The following is a 20,405-nucleotide window of genomic DNA, read 5'->3' as shown; positions in this document are numbered from 1 at the left end:
TTAAGGGCTACTAGTCCGGTCTCAAAAAGTGTGTGTTTGTACACACACAGTATCTATAAGGCTATTTCACATTACCCGCCAACTGGACATATCACCCCTGATGTGAAGTGATGCGCTGTCAAAGATTAGTTGTTGTCTAAAAAAGTGTGTGCGCACACATTCTCGTACCCCACTGACCTGTCGCATTCACGAGGTAACATTTTCCCCGAAAAAACTGCGACGGGACTCGAACCCGCAACCCCCGGTTCCGAAGACCGATGCCCTATCCATTGGGCCACGCAGTCCCTGGCATTTTGTCGTGCGAGCACTCAGCTCTGCGTCACTAGAGACAAGACGTCGACAGTCGCAGATATCTTACCAACTAGGTTGACAGGTTTTATATTTACATTTTGCAGGTTTTACGCTGGGAGGGGTTGGGGCCCTTGGCGGTGACTCCTCACCCGTCCGAGCCCAATTACGGGACCCGTTCTGAAATCAAGCGTCCTTGTTGAGCTGAGGACTGACTTCTTGTAAAAATGAGCGACTGCGGAGTGCTCGGCTGCGAGGGGGGAAGCAGCTGTCCACGTCCAAAATGTTAAGCGGCTTTGTTGAGGAACCAACCAGCAGATTTCAGGGACGTCAATGTCCATCTAGTGTTGACCCTGAGCCACCCATAGTCTGCCGCCACAAGAAGCTCAATTTCTAGAAAACTCAAGCCTCAAGAAAACTGCTGGCCGAATTTGACGGGAGCCGAATCTGGGTCTGGGACCAGCCAGAGCAACGGCAGCGGATTTGACGGGTCTCTCAAGACCTCATTGTCGGACCTCCCTCCCTTTCAGCTCCTCGTTGTCAGTGCGTTCGTAAAATGGCATCTTTCAATGAGTGCCCCAGAGTTATTACGGCATTATGTTCTTAAGAATGAGCAATAACTCTTTATCGTCAATTGTTGGCTCTTGCAGTGGCAGGTTGTGAATTAGTTCCAGAGGCGGCTGAGGCACGTACCCAAATGTACGGAATTTATCACGGCTGTATTTGAAATGGCTCACCAAAGCGCCCCACATTCGCATAGTGTCAACACAGTCTTTCTCAGATAAAGGTATTGATAAAGTGTTGGCTATTCTTCCAATTGTCGCTGCGCTCGCTTCTTCTTCTCCACCCTTCAGAAAATGAAGTACCCACTGATTGCTTCGCAGGTCTATTTCAGTCTGAGCAGAATAATATTAACTTCAAGCCTCAATGTAAGGCTAAAAATAAGGACTTACATGAGCACTTGCTCGCATGACTCTCTCCAAACCGTCAACTGACAGACCAGACAAACCGCTTCTCCCAGAGACGTCTCCCTGCCACTTTGTGAAATCCAGCAGTGTTTGGAGGAGCATCTCACAGTCATCTCCCGTGGCATCAATTCCTAACATGCCGAACAGCGTATTTAGATCCCCAACTGAAATGACCCCGTCTTGGTCGTAATCGAAAGCCACAAGAATGCTCGACAGGTGCACCGTTTCGACCATGTTGTATGAGCTCTGGATTGGCAAGAAGGGTCCTCAGATCATCCAAATATGTTGCTTTGCAGCGGAACAATGAATATCGAACACGTGTGCGCCACGATATTTCTCGAGCTTCTAGACGTCATACGGCACCATACGGTAAATTGAGTGTGTTGCATCCATCAAGCTAGGAATTCTGCTATTGTGGGGGCAAGAAAACATGTAGCGAGCTGTTCGATTTGATATATCTCATTTTAGCCATGGGCGTTAGCAGCGGAGCAGAATGACCGTCGGCAGAGGCATGGTATGTCTATATGCATGGCCGTTGCCGCAATCCGTTTGAAATCAGTACTAGTCCGGTTCGATATACGGAGCCCGCCGGCGAAACGATGAAAGGATTGTGCTTTAGGGAACTTCTGCGCGCAAAACTTGGGGTTCAACTGGTCAGGTTCGACTGGCGGGCGGTTCGTCTTGGTTCGTAATCGCAGAAATATTAAATACGAGTATTTTCGCTCTCGGCTTGAAACAAAATTCGACAATTAGCATGACCGTATAACTGGCGTTGAACTACTGGTGTCATTAAGTATCGTTCGGCTGCGGTCATATAGCGGATATCATGCGGTAGCCATCTTGACAAAGGCTTTTTTCAACCCGTCCAAACTCGGGTCTATTATCTGAAGCAAAGGGATTGGAATAATAAGCGTGTGAAAGTACCTGAAATCGCTCGGTTTTATTCAGTAGGCAAGCCAGTTGCTCGGGTACCAGGTCATCTACAGCCTTATCTGGAATAACTTGCTTGACTGACTCGGCAAATTTCGCTGGGTGAGCTGTGGACACGACAAGAAGAGAAGCGGGCCCATGGTCAGCTAGATATCTCTTGGCGGCGGCCATAGCAATGGCTGTATGGGGATCTACGACGTACTTATAATTGTGGTAGGTCGTTTTAATGGTCTCTAGACACTCTTCTTCGTCGACGGAATAGGCTGAGAACTCCTGTCTTATGGCCTCTAGCAGCCTGTTGTCAACACTGAATTGCCCTTTATCTTTCAGGTCTTGATAGAGCTGGCCAATTTCCGTCCTAGCATTTGCCGTCTCTGGGCTTGGAGCCTCCAAGTTGTGTGCAAAAATATCTTTAGAAGTACCTTGGTTGGTAGTACCTTGGTTGGTAGTACCTTGGTTGGTAGTACCTTGGTTGGTAGTACCTTGGTTGGTAGTACCTTTGGAAGTGTGGTTGGTAGTACCGTTGGAAGCGTCGTGGGAGAGTACGAATAGTAGTCGTTCGAAATTGCTGGAGACTTGTATATCGATGGAGGGGGAGTATGTGGGGATAACGGGGGCCAGTTGGTAGGTTCCGGACCTCATGAATCGGGGCAATATATCGTTCACATTGGACGCAATTATGAGTTGGTTGATGGGAGCGCCCATGCGTTTTGCGTAGAATGCGGCGAGTATGTTCCCGAAATTGCCAGTGGGCACAATGACGTCCACGGGTTGTGATTTCAGTTGAAAACATGCCCAGAAGTAGTAGGTTATTTGGCAGCAAATTCTTGCGAAATTGACCGAGTTAACGGCAAGGAGTTTGTATGCCTTTTTGAACATCTCATCAGCGAAACTTTCCTTCAACAGACGCTGGCAATCGTCGAAGGTGCCCTCCACCTGCACGCAGTGAACGTTGGCCGCAGGGTCCGTAGTCATCTGGCGGCGCTGAACCTCGGACACACGATTGTGCGGCAACAGTACAACGCAATTCAGCCGGCGCCGGTTCCTAAAACCCGCAATGGCCGCACTACCCGTATCTCCGCTGGTGGCCACAAGCACCGTCCCCTCCGCCTTACCGCCCTGCTTCTCCAATAAGAGGTCCAGCAGTCGACCCAGAATGCACATGGCGTAATCCTTGAAACTGAATGTTGGACCGTGAAACAACTCCAAGACATGGCAACCATCCAACCCAGCGCCAGCCTGGTTCGGTGCTTCAGCCTGGTTCGGTGCTTCATCCTGGTTCGGTGCTTCAGCCTGGATCGGTGCTTCAGCCTGGTTCTCCATCTTTAGTTTCGCAACCCGCGCCCAGTCCGGAAGCCGGAATTCGGTGCCGGCCTCGGCGACGCACTGGCGAATTTCCTCGGTCGTGAGAGAGCCGTCGGGGACGGCGTAGAGCGAGAGGACCTCGCAGGCGAGTTCCGCGTAAGACAGCTGTCCCCACTGAGCGAGAGTGTGTGCCGGAATGCGCGGGACCGCAACCGGATAGTAGAGGCCGCCGTCTGCGGGGATGCCCGTAAGCACGGCCTCCGCAAAGCTCACTCCAGCGGCGTGGGCTGGCCCGTCCGCGAAACTGTGGCGAGTGCTGGCGAACGACATAACAGCAATTTTTTTGGAGCTAAATTTGTGCGACGAGTTCAGACAAGTAAAATGGGCGCCGCCAAATACCTGCAGAGTTTGTGGAGCAAGAAACAGTCGGATGTGATTCGCTACTTGATTCGCATTCGTACTTGGGAGTACCGCCAGTTGCCGGTGCTGCACCGCGCCGCGCACCCCTCACGTCCCGAGAAAGCCCACCGCCTCGGCTACAAGGCCAAGCAGGGCTACGTGGTCTACCGCGTGCGCATTCGCCGTGGCGACAAGAAGAAGCGCGTGGCAAAGGGCATTGTGTACGGCAAGCCCGTCCACCAAGGTGTGCACAAGCAAAAGTCCACGCAGTCGCTGCAGGCGCGCGCAGAGCGTCGTGCAGGACGCGCACTCGGCGGCCTCCGCTGTCTCAACTCCTACTGGGTCGGCCAGGACGGTATGTACAAATACTACGAAGTCATATTTGTGGACCCCAACCACACCGCCATCCGGAACGACCCGCGTATCAACTGGATCTGCAAGGCCCACCAGAAGCACCGCGAAGCTCGCGGCGTCACCTCCTCCGGACGCAAGTCGCGTGGCATGCTCCACAAGGGAGTCGGCACCTCCAAGATCCGCCCGTCCAGACGCGCCGACTGGAAGCGCAGAAACCAGATTGTACTCCACAGGTACAGATAAACACAACGTTTTTTACGACCGACGCCCACATTTGCTTTGTCTGGCTACCCAATCCGCGGTTTGCATTTCAACTTGCGCGCGCACACACGCGCGCACACACGTGCGAGAGAATAAAATCTCCATAAACTGCCTGGCGGCACACTGATGCCTTCGGGGGGTCCCACCCTCTGACCCCCCCGTTGAGCGCTTCCAAGCTAACGCCCCCCAAGGTTACCCGGACTATCGCCCGCCGCCCAAGTTACCCGGGCTGTCGCATTTAATTATCCGTGGTCGACGCGGGCATGGCAGTGGAGGGCATTTTGAGTTGTGACAAGTTTGAAGATAATGCGGTCTTATCTGAGAAATTGAAGAGCCAGCTGAAGGACTTGGGATACATTCACATGACGCAGATCCAGACCTACGCGATCCCGAAGTTGCTGGAGGGTCGGGACGTTTTGGGTGCTGCGAAGACGGGTAGCGGCAAGACGTTGGCGTTTGTGGTTCCGGCGTTGGACTTGCTGTGGCGGTTGAAGGTGACTAGCGCAATGGGGACGGTTGTGTTGATCTTGGGTCCTACTCGCGAGTTGATATTGCAGATTTCTGAAGTGGTTCGGGCAGTGGGTGCAAACGTGTCCCACACCTTTGGCGCGATCATGGGGGGCAGCAACCGGAAGGAGGAGGCGAAGCGCCTGGCCAAGGGCGTGAATTTGTTGGTCGCAACGCCTGGGCGATTGCTGGACCACCTGGAGAACACGAAGGAGTTTGTGTACAAGAACCTGGCCATGCTGGTGCTGGACGAGGCAGACCGGATGTTGGACGTCGGCTTCGAGCGGGAGTTGACCAAAATCCTTGCGAAGCTCCCGGAGGATCGTCAAACCGCTTTGTTCTCAGCCACTCAGACGACCAAGATTGTCGACTTGGTGCGAATGAGTTTAAAGAACCCGGTGCTAGTAAAGGTGCAGGATGCCAGCACCACGGTAGCGGGTCTGAAACAGTATTACGTTATCTGCAACAGTGCAGATAGACTCTCATTGCTGTATAAAGTTCTGAAAGAAAAATGTAAGGTAGTTGTGAAGAAGAAGAAGTCGGCTCTTGACGACAACAATAACGAGGACAACAATAAGGAGGACAACAATAAGGAGGACAACAATAAGGAGGACAACAATAAGGAGGACAACGGTGGTAAACAAGCTGGTAAACAAGCTGGTAAACAAGCTGGCGTTAAGGGTAAAGGTAGTGATAGAATGTTGAAGATAATGGTATTCTTCTCTTCCTGTCAGTCTTGTCAGTTTCACGAGGATCTATTCCGATTGTTCGAAGGATTCAACAAGATCAGTTCGTTGCATGGACAGAAGAAGCAGAGTAAGCGGATTGAAACTTACAACCAGTTTTGCCTTGCGGAAGAGGGTGTCTTGTTTTGCACCAACATCGCTGCAAGAGGTTTAGACTTCCCGAATGTCGATTATATCATTCAATTCGACCCACCAGATGACGTGCGCGATTATATACATCGGGTTGGCCGAACGGCACGCGGTCTATTGGGTCAAGGCTCATCGTTGCTATTCCTCTTACCCGAAGAGCTCCAGTACTTACATTACTTGAAGGAAGAAAAAATTCACCCCAATCGAGTGGAGTCAACATACAAATCACTTAATAAAATACAACGACAAATACTTCTTCTCATTAATCAAACGCCAGAACTAAAACAACAAGCAAGAACCGCCTATCAGAAGTACCTCCTCGCATACCATTCCCATTTCCTTAAAGACACCTTCGATGTTAACAATCTTAAACTCGATGGGGTCGCCATGTCATTCGGACTAGACAGCGTTCCAAAAGTCGACCTACCTGGAATAAACGCCCTCAAGAAAAAACGGGACCGGCGTCCAAACCGAGACCGGGCCAAGCAAGCGAAACATTAATTAGAACACCCGACCGGCAGCAACGCTATAGTCTGCCACACAAACGGACGGCGTAAGGTGCAGCGGACTGCGTAAGGTGTAGCGGTCGATGACAGAGTGTTAGATCAAATGATACATGTTGGTTTTTTTAGACTTGACAAAATTTGACGGTACTGTTTAACGGCGTCCTGACGGCATCATGACGGCGTCCTGTCGCGCTTGGTTGGCGACAGGCTGTCTCGCGGGCAGTTCGGTTTGTTGAATGAATATCACAGCTTGCATCTTCAAGTAGTACTTTCTTCCTGAGCTGATCTTCTCTTTGGTTCTAAAGTTATTTTGGTTCTAAAGTTACTCTTGTACAGAAAAATGGTTAAGCTTGGTGAGTTCTTGTGCCAAAGACTGAAGGAGGCTGGTTGTGACGATGTGTTTGGTGTGCCTGGTGACTTCAACTTGGGTCTATTTAATTACATCGTGGCTTCCGAGTTGAATTACGTGGGTTGTTGCAACGAGTTGAACAGTGCGTATGCGGCTGATGGGTACGCGCGAGTCAAGGGTCTTGGTTGTTGCGCGACTACGTACGCCGTTGGTGAGTTGTCGGCTGTGAATGGCATTGCCGGTGCCTTTGCTGAGTCGGTACCGGTGGTGAAGATTGTGGGTGGCCCAATGAGGAAGCACTTTAAGGAGATGCCGCTGTTGCACCACACACTGGGTGATTACATGACGCCTTACAAGATGTACGAGCCGATTACCGTGGATCAGTGTGTGTTGAATGATCCTCGGTTTGCGGCGCGAGACATTGACCGTGTTTTGACGAACTGTCTTTTATATAAGCGTCCTGTGTACATTCTGGTCCCGAGTGACATGCCTGACATGGAGATTGACACGACCGACGTGGGCGAGTGGAAGACGCCTGTCGAGCCGGCTTCAGAGCCTTCGGTCCTTGAGGAGGCGTTGGAGGAAGTTGTTGAGCGGCTGCGCAAGGCCAAACACCCCGTCTTTGTGCCTGGTGTCGAACTCATTCGTCGTGGCCTTCAAGATTACTTCCAGCAACTGACGACCAAATCACACATCCCCTATGCAACCATGTTGTTGTCAAAAGGATTGATCAGCGAGACACATCCCAACTTCATGGGACTGTACATGGGCCAGCGCTCCTTGCCTGAGGTACGGGAAGCCATTGCCAACTCCGATTGTGTGGTGATCATCGGTGAGAAGCTGACCGACTTTAACACTGGCGGGTTCACTTCGGATTTCAATCCGAAGTCACGCATCATCATCAACTACGACAACGTGTCCGTCTCCAGCCACAGCTACAACCAAGTTTACATTGGCGAGTTCCTGCGTCGTCTGGTCGAGATGGTACCCGTGTTCCCCGACCCGGCGTACGAATACCCCCGCGCGAAGTACGGATGCCCCAACCGACGCGACTCCGTGATCTCCAAGGTCGACGAAGCCAAGTTGGACATGCGCTACATCTTTAAGAAGCTCGCCAAGATCCTGCCTGAGAAGTGCATCCTAATAGCCGAGACCGGCGCTTCTATGTTCTCAGCCGCAGAGACCATGTTGCCAGACGGAGGCACGTACATTGGTCAGACCTTCTATGGCTCCATAGGCTACACCGTAGGCTCTTGCCTCGGAGCGTGCATTGCTCTCCGCGAAAAGGGCGACCCCAGTAGACGTGTTGTGCTCTCTGTTGGAGACGGATCCTTCCAGCTAACTGCGCAGGAAGTCTCAACTATGATCAGGTACAACTGTAACCCGGTCATCCTCCTGATCAACAACGATGGCTACACTATCGAACGAGTCATTACCGACAACATCTACAACGACATACAAATGTGGGACTACGCCTCTCTCCCCAAAATCTTCGGCGGAAAACAAGGCATCAAGGCAACCACCCACGGCGAATTCGATCAAGCCCTTAGCCACGCCACCAGCAACCCCGATGACCTCGTCTTCATTGAGGCCGTCATTGGAAGACTCGACTGCAACAGACTACTCAAGTGTGCCGGAAGAATGATGGCTATGAACAACAAACTGCAACCCTCCATCACAGAAGAAATGCTCGAGAAAGAACAACTTTAAATCTTCAGATCTTTTTCAATCATATTAATGTACAGACCTTTGAATGGACAACTTGAGCTTTAACCTTTAATGTTTTAACCTTTATTAAATTACAGTGCTTTGGTACAAACAGTTGACCAACTAGTTTTTAACCAACTGCTAATTTAATCAATCGGGGGCCACGCTCCGGGACTGATAGTCGGGCAAATGTTCTTGGTTAATTGAGATAGTCCTTCGTTGTTTTGGGACCACTGGATGCGGAAATGTGCGCTGAAAGTGTGTGCGCACACACTTTCCAACCGGGTTTTCTCGAACATACGTGAGTCGCAAGCCAGCGAGATATTGAGGGAAAACTGAGAATGTCGACCTTCTCGCCGGCCGCAGTTGGGTCGGTACGGCCGCGACCGCTTGCTTGTGGCCAGCTGGTGTTGCGGTGTGGGTGCAGAGCTGATCTACTACGATCTAGTCCCAAACTTTTTTTCGTCGTATTTTCTTGCTCGCGGCTTCTATGTCGGAAGGAGAGCAGCAGGCACAAGAGCGTCGCCAGGTCGGAGACACTCCTTTGTTGATAACGGAGGATGAGTTGGACGCTATGCACCGCCGGAGTGTACGCGGCGGAACGCTGAGTGGTCGGGTTCGAGCGTATATTATGCAGAAGACTTCGGGCCTCCCTATTTTGCAGGAGCATTTGCTGATCGTACTGGACGCTGTGACTCGAGCATCTCGGAGCTGGATTTGTTGGGCCGTTGTGGCTGTGCTGGTTGTGCTCACAGTTCAAAATGCTTTGGTGCAAATGTCTGTGGAGAGAGAGCATATGCGAAGACCAATCGCCTTCAAACGGTCAATGGGAGGAGGTGACGACTATTCGTTCGACCTGGAACAGGATATCGGCGACGCCTACAGAGAATGGAAGTTGTTGCAAGAACAATTCCCGAACAAGTTCGGCAATTTCAGTAAGGCTGGACCCGCGGAGATCCCTTCCCACTATGTCAGACGCCCGCTACCGCGGTGGTGACCCCCCCTCCCCCCCCCCCTTACCCCTTCCAGGTTGTCGACTCGGTTAGGTCAATTTTTGCTAAACACGAAGCATAAAGAGTCTCGGTTACGGAGACGTATTTCTGAATTGGACGCCCAGCGGATGCATTTGTTGAACCAGATTGTGGTGCCGCCGGCGAGCAAGACACCGGAGTACACGAAGGAGGAGGAATATGAGTTGACTTGGTCATATTTGATGCGGGAGAAGGCGTGGCCTTACGTGGGGAGTGAGAAGTACCTGGACCAGTTTCGAAATGACAGTCGGCAGTACTTCAACAGTTTGGCAGTGTTCCCGCATAACAACCGTACGCGGTTGCACGGATTGGTTGGTATCTACAGTAACGGTACACGTTCCTGGACGCCGGGTACAATGCCGCCGCCGATTGACCAGTCGCCGGCAGGGCGGGATGCGGAGTTGAAGGACGGCGGGTTTTATTTGAGGCTAAGTAATGCGTTGCCGCTGGACCGTGAAGTGCCGGATTTGCGGGAAGACGTGTGCCGGCGACAACGGTTCGCGCTTGAGGATTTGGAGGATGTGTCGATCGTGATCACGTTTTACAATGAGCACACATCAACGCTGCTACGTTCGGTGCACAGTGTGCTCAACAACACACCCCCACCTCTGTTGCGTGAAATTATACTTGTCGATGACCACAGCAACGTCACCGATGTAGCGCCGGGTGGGTACTTAGACGCCTACCTGCCACTTTTGCCTAAGACCAAGGTGCTCCGATTGCCGGAGAGACGGGGACTGGTGCAGGCTCGGTTGAGCGGGGCGAAAATTGCCAAGGCGCCCATTTTCGTGGTCCTGGACTCGCACATTGAAGTCGGCCAGGGTTGGCTGGAGCCGTTGGTGAAGCGGCTTGCGGAGTCGCCGAAGTCGGTGGTGTTTCCGCAGATCATGTCGCTGGATCCCGTCACCTTCGACTACCGCCGCGACTCGGGGATCAGTTGCTTCCTTTCCTTCAAGTGGATGATGCAGGAGCGGCCCTACTTCGACCCTCCGAAGCATGCCGACCCCGTCGCCTCGCCTTCCATGGCTGGCGGCCTCTTTGCCGTGCGCCGTGACTGGTTCTACGACCTGGGAGGCTACGACGAAGAAATGAAAATGTGGGGCGCCGAAAACGTAGAAATGGGATTCCGCTACTGGATGTGCGGGGGTCGGGTGGAGTGCATGCCCTGCAGCTGGACCTACCACATCTACCGACACGGCGGTGTGGGCTACAAGTCACCGGGCAAGTACATCTCGCGCAATCGCGCTCGCACGGCCATCGCTTGGCTAGGACCGTACTGGCAAATCGCACGTGAATTCATGGGCAAAGGTGACGATAAAGACTTGGGCCCCTTCGACAAGGTGCGTGCGCTGAAAGCTAAGCACAACTGTCGCAGCTTCGACTGGTTCCTGCAAAATGTTGACCCCACTCGCTACGGTACCAACTACGCTGATTACGGTATGATCGGTGAGGTGCGCAATGTCGGCTTTCAAAATCGCTGCCTCGACTCGCTCCAACAGAAATCTGGTGGGAAGCCGCTAGGCTCCTATGGCTGCCACGGTGAGAAGGGCGCCCAGGGCTGGTTCGAAATCAAATCCGACCACCAGATACGCAACATGGCGAGCGAAACAATCTGCGCTGGCAAAGACCTTAAACTCACCCACTGTGAAACCAAAGGCGTAGATGATCTATGGGTCACCCTCCCCCAGTTCAAATGGATCGCCGCAGCCGAGGATGCCGACACGCTGAAACACTTCAAACGACCCGCCGTGGACGAAACCCTCAACAACGAAGAGGCTGAAACATTACTCGAACGCTTTACCTGTCTGGGGTTCACCGACGACAAGAAAAACCTCACCATGGCACCCTGCAAGACCGGCAATAAACTCATACAGTGGGAATTCAACCTATTCAAATGGGACCCGGACTACGAAGGACCCGAAGAACTACTCGCCTAGCGTGGCTTGGCGATGGCTTGCCGGTTTTGGCTGCCGCTTGGCCGGCAGTAGCTGCCGGTTGGCTCGACTCTACCTACCGCTAATTCGACTCTGATAGCAGTAGCCACCAGTACGACGTGGGTCCCTTCGCCCGCGTGCGTTGGGGGGGTAGCGGCCATGTTTTCCGCAAACGTTTTTGGTGCACCATGAAGCCGCTGATATTATTGTACGCCGTTGCGAACGCTGCTACGCGTCTCCGAGGCCTGCAGGAACCGCGGAGTTTGCAGGAAGTTATCGATTTTGACTTTGTGGAAGTCACGTACCCCGCGGTCACACACGTGGTTTTAGGTGAGGAGGAGGACATGACGGTGGGCGGGATGGGCAGCACGGTTGCGCCGGAGGAGAAGTTTGCGTTGTACGAGGAACAAGCGCGCGAAAGTTTCCGGAACTTCAAGTTGCAGGTGGACGAGTACGTGAACACGCTCAGCGACAATGAAGCAGTGAATGCAGCCAGTCGTCACGTGAAAGGGTTCTATCGCTGGGCCATGAACCGGGACACCTGGGAGTCGGTGGCCATTTTGGCGGTGGTCGGCCTGGTATTGTTCGCCCTGCTGTCGCTCGTTTGCAAGATCCTCTCGATTGTTTTCGGCATCGTCTGTCTCCCCTTCAAATGTCTCACCTGCTGTTGCAGACCCTCTCGGAGATCCAGGTATTATTAAGGCAATCAATCAATTAACCACGCAACCCTTCAAAAATTAGTGACTTTTTTTAATGTCTGTGGCGAACAGAACTAACCCACCACAGACAAAATTCGCGTCAATCCACAGTGACTACTACACTTGTTCCTGGCGCATCCCTGCGCTCTTACGGGATAAATTCAGTTGCGAAACATACTTATTTCGCGCGAACTTAACCCTCCCAACGCCGGTCGGTTGTCTGGTTGGCAGCTGAAGCCTTGTCGCCCGCTGTCTCGTCGATTGGTCGTTCATGACTCCATGTTCATGACTCCATGTCCAGGTTGGTCCAGAGCGGGTGGATCGGTTCTGGCGGCGCAGGTTGGGGGGGAGTGACGCCCCACGGTAAGTCTTCTTGCACCAGCGTTGAGTTGAGGTTTGGGTCGACCCGGGAGTTTAACAGCATCCACGGCTTTCCTGAGGCTTCTTCGTCAGACCAGCAATTCTCCGCTATCGAATGTTCAAGCAGAAGGTCATCGGGCGAAGCATCGTCTACGAGCATCGCTTCTGTCTGTTTCGTCAGAGTATGCTCCCCTTCAGCCGGATTTGTCTGCAGGGCCTGCTGCTTATTTGGCATGAATAAATCTTCCTCGATCGGCATCGGCGAATCTTCATCTTGCTGCCAGGCCTTTGTCGGAATGGGATCCAAAATCGAGTCCAAGACAGGGTCAAGACCGGAGCCTAAAAAGCCATCCGCTTCCTCTTCTGCAGAGCAGGTGTCCTCTTCGGCAGGATTGAAGATCCGGCTCTCGGTGGTGGTGTCTTCAGCGCTCGGGTACTCGGCGGTGGGGTCGGAGCCTCGATAGAGGTTGGAGCTCCGAGAGAGGTCAGAATCTGGACTTCGGGGGTCGGTACGTGGTTCCTGGTCGGTACGTGGTTCCTGGTCGGTACGTGGTTCCTGGTCGGTACGTGGTTCCTGGTCGGTACGTGGTTCCTGGTCGTCGGTCATTATCCAGTCTCGTTGTTTGAAGGTTCGTTCGCTTGCTCTTACTTCGGGCATTCCGTTGATGACTCCGCCACTAGCCACGAGCCTCGGTAGGTCTTTGGGTAATAGTTTCCTCGGTCGTCGTCGTAATCTTTTAGTGTCAACAGTTTTATCTTTATTGCTTATTTGTCGTTTGTCCCCCGGTTTCAGTTGATCTTTGCTGGCCGTTTTGCGGGGAGTCCTGGCTGGTTTCCTGGGTGAATTCATGAGGTCTTGGTAGTACAGTCGATTTTCCTTCGCGGTCAGAGTCTGTCTTTTGAAGAACTCGGCGGCAGTCATGCGGTTGCCCTGAAGTCGTTTTTGGAACACCACAGGATCGAGATCACCGCCGGATCGTAGGAGGAAGAGGTTGCGATGGAGGGAATTGGACTTTAGACACTCGAGTGCGTCGCACCTGCGTGCGAATTTGAAGCCCAGTTTGTCGAAACTAGCTATACGTAGATCGTCCAACGATGTGTCGCAAAACTGCAAAAGACAACCGGCAGCCCAGGACTCGAAATTAGAAGGATGTTCTGGTGCGTCCGCCGCCTTTAAGATAGCGTGACGGGTCGACAATGTAACCATGTCGAATGGCCGCCGGATAAAGATTCCCACGATGCGCGCAAATTCAACGTAAGCAATATCACACTCCGCAAAATCCGATAACGCCATCGTCGCCGCCGCCTGTGCACGCGCGTCCTCCGATAACAAATTCAACGCCACCGCTTCCGCCTCCCGGTCGCTTCGTAAAACTGGTGGCGATCCACTCGCACCAAACACCGTTCGTACCGGTTGACACTGCACGAACGAAACCGGCCGATGTTGTTTCATCCCTATCCGGAATCGGCGCCCCGGTAGCGGGGACCGGTCCACGTCCCGCGGCTCGCGCAGCTCAGTCTCGGCGTTTTCGACCGCCTCGGCCAAGGCCTCGGCGTCCCCGTTCTGCTCAACATCGGTCGCGGGCGCGGCCGCGCCCGCGGCCGCGTAGTCGTGCCCGTTGAGGTGGACGTAGTTTTGCGGTGCTGGAAATGCAGGCCGGGCGGCTGTTGGGTCGTTTGCGGGCCGCCTACACAGCACTTGGAAGCGCTCTTGGTTCTCGAGCAGGCTAGTCGTCTGCCAAGCGACGAATTCGTGGAAAGAGATCGAGCGGCGGCGCGCTCGTTGGACTATGTAGATCAGACGGCTGCGCGTATCACGGGACGAGCGCCGGCGGTAGTTATAATCGGCGCGACCGACGCGAGTCATGCGGAAACATTCGAAGAACGGCGTCGGAGCAAGATTGCATGGCAGGTAGTGCAGTTCGTCGATGCAAAAGTCCACCAGTCGCTCGACCTGCAACTCGGCGCGCTGCATCAGACAAGCCGTCGTCCACACCTGGCCCAGTGAGGTCCCCGGATCGAATCGCGTCGGTCCCCCGACTATGGTACCCGACCCTTGCCAGACCGCTCCGAATGGGTACGCCACATATGCACACAGGATCCGGGCCAGTTCCAAATAGTCCAGACGGCATCGGCAAAAGTTCAAACCCTCCATGTTTTCCAACTTGCTACGGGCCCCCGCAGACATCAGCGCGCGCATTCGTGCGCGCGACTCCAACGGCGCATCCAGCTTCGCCGCGCCGAGCGCGAAGGAGGTCAGACCGCCGGACTCGGGGATATACCGCAACTCCGCACGCGCTGCTCGCTCCGCTTCCGCCGCACCGGCGGCTTGACTGACCATTTGACCGACCGCTTGCTCGCCCCTTAGGTGTTGTACGCGACATTTCTCGGCGAGCAGAGCGGGTATGTGTTCGCGGTCGGGGTGTTCTTGCGGCCAGTCGCGGTTGAGATGATCGTTGGGGTCTTCGGTGGCGTCGACCACGGTGCGGCAGGCGGGGCTGGGGGGTGCCTTGCAGCGTCGTTCAACGAAGATGGCGCTTTCGGCGAGGGAACGGGTCTGGCAGGTGGTGTACTCAGTGGCAGTGAGGTGACTTTTGCTTAATTGTTTAAAGACGGGTGTGAGAAGGTCGAAGGCGAGTCCGGGTCCGGTGCACATCCGTCGGCGGTAGGAGCTGTATGGGACGGCACCGGGGCGGAGACAGTCCAGCACCCAGGCATCGCCAGTAGGACGGTAGCGGAGTTGGCGAAGACAGAAACCAAGGAGTATTGAAACTGAAGCCTCCGCTCGTTGTAATAAACAACCCGTGTCCCACACCTGCCGGAAGTCCTTCTGCATACCCAGAACCTCCAGGTCCGTACTCTGTACTGCGCCAAACGGGTTTTGAATGAACAAACACAACATCGCCGCCAACTCCAAATAGTCCAGACGACATACCGCCAAGTCAGTAGCTTGCAACTTTGTCAACCCCTCTCGCTGCTCCACCGCCAACAATTTTTTCAACGCTACATGCGCCTCCAATGAAGTGTGCCATACCGGGTCCTCATGACTTTTCGCAAACCGCGTCAACGTACCAATCATGGGCAAATACACACACCGTCCACTCACAGGTGCCAGCGGCAGTGTCCGCGAGACACTTGCCGCAGGGGCTACTTGAACACCCCCGTCAAAACCTCCGTCGGAAACTGCACGAGGAGCCTTTAACACTCCATCTGCGACAGCCAGAACTAACGCCACCGACGTCCACCGACGCGACACACTTGCCCCAGACCTCATTGGAATATTTTTCCCACCCCCTCACCCCTAACAATCAGCCGTGCCCCCAGTACCGGATGCAACACAGAACCACAACCGCTTTATGCGCAGCCCTTTCCCCTTTAACCGTCAGCGCTGGTCGGGTCTTGAGTGTGTTCGGAAACGTTCATTAGGGTCAAGAAGCCTTCTTTAACGCCGCATCAGATATCCCGGTTGCTGTGGGTCACCTAACAGATACCGTGCATGTAGACTGTGCCACAGGGCATACATGCAAAAGCGATGTAGGTCCTATACAATGACGGAAGCAAGGCCCTACATCCCATCACGACAGTTACCACACAAGACATCGATTCGTTCGATAACTATGTTAGAACTTTGCGGGACCAACCTGACCACGACAGGATGGCACCGCACGCGGCAGAACCACCATCTCTATCCCACCAGACTTCTGCCGGAAGCCGAAACGGTTAGCCGTCTTCCAGATCACCGTGGGCGTTCAGACCGAGAATCATCATCACACCAGAGAGACCCGTGTGCATTTGCGGGAACTAGATCCCGTTGAAGAATGTCATACAAGGGAACCGCATACCCAACATCGAGCATACACTTCACCGCCTCAGCGGGGGGTCGCTACTTCATGGAGCTGGGCCTAACGAAGTCCTTCTGTCAAATTCCCTCAGCGGAGGAGTCGAAGCACCTCACAGCTTCCTACGGGCCTAGAGGACTATACAATCGCACTTGACAAGTCCTTGATCTTCTACACTCTGTCAATTTCAAATAAATTGGTGAAAAGTCTCAACTGACGCCGACTCAACAAATCGAGTTCCTTGGACATCGATCGATGCAGATCCACCCAAACCAGCTCAATACAACTGCACAGCTTCCGACATCACCTCTGCCCCTCAGCTTCACAGTTTTTTGGGGTTCCTGTTTTGGAATGTACTCTCACAAAGTTCAACGTTGGAAGAATCTACATCAAGGCAGTTGAGTGGCTGACTATCTCAACTATAGCCCACAAAACAACAAATTGACTGAACTAGTCGCGGAGCGGAGCAACTCCATCTGGAAGTGATAGAACACGAGTCAACGCTGTTATGGACCTTTTCTGTGACGGACAGCTCCATAATCGAACTACCGCTGCTACATATCATGGAATGAGCCCGCTTCACATATGGAGCTTTCAACATGCTGGTGTCCGGAACGCTGCTACATATCACACACCGATCGGTCGCGTTAACGTTCTCCAAAATAAGATAAAGCGCACCACTTTTTGGATATCACTTCACCACGCACCTTCTGCGTGCCTCGTCGATGTCCGTGGCTTCTCCCAGTCCATACACTTTGACTATTTTGCGGAGAAGCGCTCCTGGTGCATCACTATACCGTTCAACGGCATCGGAGATCCATTCGTCTGTTTCTAATTCCGTTCGGGTAATGGGGAAAGGCTAACGCCGGTGCTGATTGATTCTGAGATTACGCAGCGGTGCTTCTTGTCTCCTGGTTTTTGTTTGCTGTGTCCAATAGTAGCTGTCGCCATGATAAGTCAAGTGTAAGAGCTAGTGATGCGCTGTTAATGTCTGCGAAAAGTGTGTTCACACACTTCGTGCATGAGATTCTATTCTACATCACTGATAACGGAGAACTAAATTTCTTTCGCAAATTCCAAAATAACTTCCGGCGGGACTCGAACCCGCAACCTCAGGATTAGAAGTCCTACGCGCTATCCAATTGCGCCACGGAAGCTTTCAACTTTTTGTAAGCCAACTCCTATCAAATTTTGCTGTGGATTGGAGGGTCCAATAAGCCGGGTTTGTCTCCGAAAAATTTTATTCGGATAAATGCCCGTTCTGTGCGCGAACAATAACCTCGAGATTTTAGGAGTCGCGGGGGTTAAGCGAAAAGGAAACCTGAGCCGTCATAACTCACTGAGCTCACGCTGTCAGGTCCTAGCCCCCGCACCCCAACAGCCCTTTTTGAGATTATCCTCCAGACCCACAGACACCACGATTGCTACTGACCCTATTGACAACTCACTGGTGGGCGACCTGGGTAATGTTGACACCCCAGACGAGCAGCGGTGGAAAGCATTCGTACGTGACAGATGGTCGTTCTGTGAGGCTAGGTGGCTGATCGCGCCCCGGTACACGAAAACGACCTACCGACCCTAAAAGCCCATTCTGAAGCTGCCGAACGGCTCTATGAGGTCTCACTCCGCCTTCAGCCACGGCGACCTTCGACAGAAACCTTGTCCCAGGTGCTGGCAATGTGCTGCAAACTCAAACCCTTCCGCAACGCCTCCTAGAGGTTCCGCGTAGAAGCGCCAGATTTCGAGCAGGTCATCGACAAGACCGTGCGAGCCATCTTTCCGGCGAGCTTGTACATAGGGGGGGTGACCACCGACATCCTTGGGCGCAGTCAGTTCTCGTCATACCACGACATAGACCGCAGCAGCTAGCGAGGTTGCGTATACGCTGGGATGAGGGCTTCCCGTCTGCAAGCGCTGGGCGTGCCGCGCCGTTTTGCGATGCCTCCCTACCAACGCCAGGTACGACGCGAAAAGGGGGAGGTACGACGGGCATATTCAAGCATCTAAACGCTCGTAGAGACGCAGAGCCCGCACCAATCATGACAGCACAAATAGTTGACGCTTACCCGATACAAGACGCGGGCAGCGGTTGCCGTGACCCAAGCGGAGCTGCGAAGAAGGAGATTCGACAACCGACCACGCCATATCGAAAACGTATGTACCGTAAAGAGATTTGAGCGGCAAGGACGGGTGGTGCTGAGTAAAAGCGGTAGAAATCGAATAAAGTCCGCACACTCCTCAAACGTCTGACGACATAACATCAACCAACACATTCCCGTCCTGTTGTTGTCAGCTCTTCTTGGGATTTTGGTCCCCTGGTGCGTTAGGCGCCGATACGTTGCGCTCCTAGCTTTAGCGAAAATCACATACTGGAGTATTGTCTTCTCCGTCTCTCTCTACGCTCTACTCGCTCTGCTTTCGGACTACATTCCCATGCTACTAGCACGAGTCCAGCTGACCGCCCGACTGGCGCATACTGTACTATTACCCGCCCGCCTCTCTCTCTTTACTCTTCGTGCCCGGGTTTCATAACTTGAAATCACCGATACCGTCTAAAACCCTTTCTTTCTCTTATTAATGTTGGTCCCTGTGTCCTTGCTCTACCGACGTCAGCGCACCAGGTGGAAATAGCCCGGGATGTCGTATCAGGCGTAGACGAATCGCTGACAGACCAGGAGCTGCTCCGAAAGGCTAGGGGTGGAGTATGGAAGCGTGTACCACATCTGACTAAGACAGAATTCGTCGCGCTGTGGGAAGTATTGGGGAGGAACAAGAGAGCGTCCCTGCACCCGATGAGTGGGCAGGTGAGATATGAGGCAAACTTCCAGGTCCAGAACCGACCGACGAAAGTGAGGCTGATGCCATTGCCGCGGGCCGCTGAGGAAGAGCTCAGACGCTCGGTAGACTCCCAGCTTTCGAAAGGCGTCATATGCCCGAGTAAATCGCCGTGGAGGTCTCGTCCATTCGTAATCTCAAAGATACCGACGACTACCGGTCGTAATAGACTATCGGTAAGTCAATAAGCAGGAGCTTGATGACGCGTTCCCTACTCCCTTCCTCTGGGATAATCTCCAAAAGGCGTCCGGCCGTTCTTACTATAATGCTCTCGACTGTAACTGGGGGTTCTGGAATGTTCCCGTCAGCGAAGCGTGTAATCAATACACCGACCGCGTTCTGCACCCCTTGGGGACTGTTCGAAATCAACGGTGTGCCCTTCGGCATCAAAAACGGTCCGGGAGAGTATCAAAGAGCAATGAACCAAGTTTTTGGTGCGCTTCTAGGCCAGGGCGTCGAATGCTACATTGACGATACAGTCATTTATGCCGACAGCCCACAGGAATGCCTTGAACTCCTGAATGAGGTGATCCGAATCTGCATCGGTGATGGCTTCTTCTTGAAGTTGGCCAAATGTGAGTGGCTCTGCGAGGAAATTCCCCTGCTTGGTCAAGAAGTGTGGCATCAAGCACTAGCCTGGAAAGGTGGGGGCGTTGAGCAGAGTCGCCGCCAAAAAACTAGAAGCAGGTTGAAGTCGCTTTCAGGTTTACTCTTGTTCCACCGAAGGTTCGTGCCAGGGTACTCCGACAAGGTGCAGCCCCTGCAGGAGCTCATGAACAGCCAAAAGACCCAAAGCTTCACGTGGCGTGACTCCCACGAAGTAGCAATGCGACAGGTAATCGAGGACCTCGTAAATGCTGACTACCTGGTAGCTGCCGACCCGGATGCGGAGCTTGTATTAAATACCGACGCCAATCAGTACGCGGTAGGAGTGTTATTGGGTCAGGTCAACGATCACCCAAGATCCACGTAATTGGAAAGAGAGTTGTGGGTGGTCAAGTACTTTGTGACCAAGTAGAACCCTTACATACGGCTAAGACCCACCGTGGTCCTTACCGACCACCGCAATATCACTTTTCTAAGCGAAGGCTGACACAGGCAAGGCAGGTCGATGGCTCTATTCTTCCAACAATACCACTAAAAGTTCAGTTCATGGTGCTAGCCCCCGCGCCCCCGACAACCCTTTTTTTGAGATTATCCTCCAGTCTTGCTGACACACAGGATGGCTGCTGGCCTTGTTGACAACTCAAATTCACTCA

The 20,405-nt window shown here is 53.2% G+C and overlaps 10 protein-coding genes and 2 non-coding genes across 12 annotated transcripts; 7 read left to right on the top strand and 5 right to left on the bottom strand.

The window, feature by feature from the left end:
• Positions 1-211: 211 nt before the first annotated feature.
• On the bottom strand, positions 212-284 carry GNI_059670. The gene has a single exon. It is a non-coding gene; the product is annotated as a tRNA-Arg (tRNA).
• Positions 285-875: 591 nt separating this feature from the next.
• On the bottom strand, positions 876-1,490 carry GNI_059660 (hypothetical protein; the record flags this gene model as incomplete). The annotated part of the gene is made up of 2 exons (XM_011136181.1): positions 876-1,184; positions 1,242-1,490. The coding sequence occupies 2 exons, from the start codon at positions 1,488-1,490 to the stop codon at positions 876-878; spliced, it is 558 nt and encodes a 185-aa protein (XP_011134483.1).
• A 576-nt stretch (positions 1,491-2,066) lies between these two features.
• GNI_059650 (threonine synthase) lies at positions 2,067-3,821 on the bottom strand (the record flags this gene model as incomplete). The annotated part of the gene is made up of 1 exon (XM_011136180.1): positions 2,067-3,821. One exon carries the CDS (start codon positions 3,819-3,821, stop codon positions 2,067-2,069), a length of 1,755 nt encoding a protein of 584 aa, XP_011134482.1.
• A 51-nt stretch (positions 3,822-3,872) lies between these two features.
• Positions 3,873-4,487, top strand: GNI_059640 (60S ribosomal protein L15; the record flags this gene model as incomplete). Its single annotated transcript, XM_011136179.1, has 1 exon — positions 3,873-4,487. The coding sequence occupies one exon, from the start codon at positions 3,873-3,875 to the stop codon at positions 4,485-4,487; it is 615 nt and encodes a 204-aa protein (XP_011134481.1).
• A 281-nt stretch (positions 4,488-4,768) lies between these two features.
• GNI_059630 (putative DEAD-box ATP-dependent RNA helicase) lies at positions 4,769-6,388 on the top strand (the record flags this gene model as incomplete). The annotated part of the gene is made up of 1 exon (XM_011136178.1): positions 4,769-6,388. The coding sequence occupies one exon, from the start codon at positions 4,769-4,771 to the stop codon at positions 6,386-6,388; it is 1,620 nt and encodes a 539-aa protein (XP_011134480.1).
• A 345-nt stretch (positions 6,389-6,733) lies between these two features.
• Positions 6,734-8,452, top strand: GNI_059620 (indolepyruvate decarboxylase; the record flags this gene model as incomplete). The annotated part of the gene is made up of 1 exon (XM_011136177.1): positions 6,734-8,452. One exon carries the CDS (start codon positions 6,734-6,736, stop codon positions 8,450-8,452), a length of 1,719 nt encoding a protein of 572 aa, XP_011134479.1.
• Positions 8,453-8,939: 487 nt separating this feature from the next.
• Positions 8,940-9,446, top strand: GNI_059610 (putative transmembrane protein; the record flags this gene model as incomplete). Its single annotated transcript, XM_011136176.1, has 1 exon — positions 8,940-9,446. One exon carries the CDS (start codon positions 8,940-8,942, stop codon positions 9,444-9,446), a length of 507 nt encoding a protein of 168 aa, XP_011134478.1.
• A 216-nt stretch (positions 9,447-9,662) lies between these two features.
• On the top strand, positions 9,663-11,417 carry GNI_059600 (glycosyltransferase family protein; the record flags this gene model as incomplete). The annotated part of the gene is made up of 1 exon (XM_011136175.1): positions 9,663-11,417. One exon carries the CDS (start codon positions 9,663-9,665, stop codon positions 11,415-11,417), a length of 1,755 nt encoding a protein of 584 aa, XP_011134477.1.
• A 185-nt stretch (positions 11,418-11,602) lies between these two features.
• Positions 11,603-12,115, top strand: GNI_059590 (putative transmembrane protein; the record flags this gene model as incomplete). Its single annotated transcript, XM_011136174.1, has 1 exon — positions 11,603-12,115. One exon carries the CDS (start codon positions 11,603-11,605, stop codon positions 12,113-12,115), a length of 513 nt encoding a protein of 170 aa, XP_011134476.1.
• A 280-nt stretch (positions 12,116-12,395) lies between these two features.
• GNI_059580 (hypothetical protein) lies at positions 12,396-15,551 on the bottom strand (the record flags this gene model as incomplete). The annotated part of the gene is made up of 1 exon (XM_011136173.1): positions 12,396-15,551. One exon carries the CDS (start codon positions 15,549-15,551, stop codon positions 12,396-12,398), a length of 3,156 nt encoding a protein of 1,051 aa, XP_011134475.1.
• A 1,843-nt stretch (positions 15,552-17,394) lies between these two features.
• On the bottom strand, positions 17,395-17,468 carry GNI_059570. The gene has a single exon. It is a non-coding gene; the product is annotated as a tRNA-Arg (tRNA).
• Positions 17,469-19,411: 1,943 nt separating this feature from the next.
• GNI_059560 (putative Pol polyprotein) lies at positions 19,412-20,119 on the top strand (the record flags this gene model as incomplete). Its single annotated transcript, XM_011136172.1, has 1 exon — positions 19,412-20,119. One exon carries the CDS (start codon positions 19,412-19,414, stop codon positions 20,117-20,119), a length of 708 nt encoding a protein of 235 aa, XP_011134474.1.
• Positions 20,120-20,405: the final 286 nt, after the last annotated feature.

The sequence above is a fragment of the Gregarina niphandrodes genome (genome assembly GCF_000223845.1).
Source record: "Gregarina niphandrodes unplaced genomic scaffold scaffold00009, whole genome shotgun sequence".
NCBI lineage: Eukaryota > Apicomplexa > Conoidasida > Eugregarinorida > Gregarinidae > Gregarina > Gregarina niphandrodes.
Note: the sequence above shows the minus strand (reverse complement) of the source record. Positions and strands in the feature narration are given on the sequence as shown.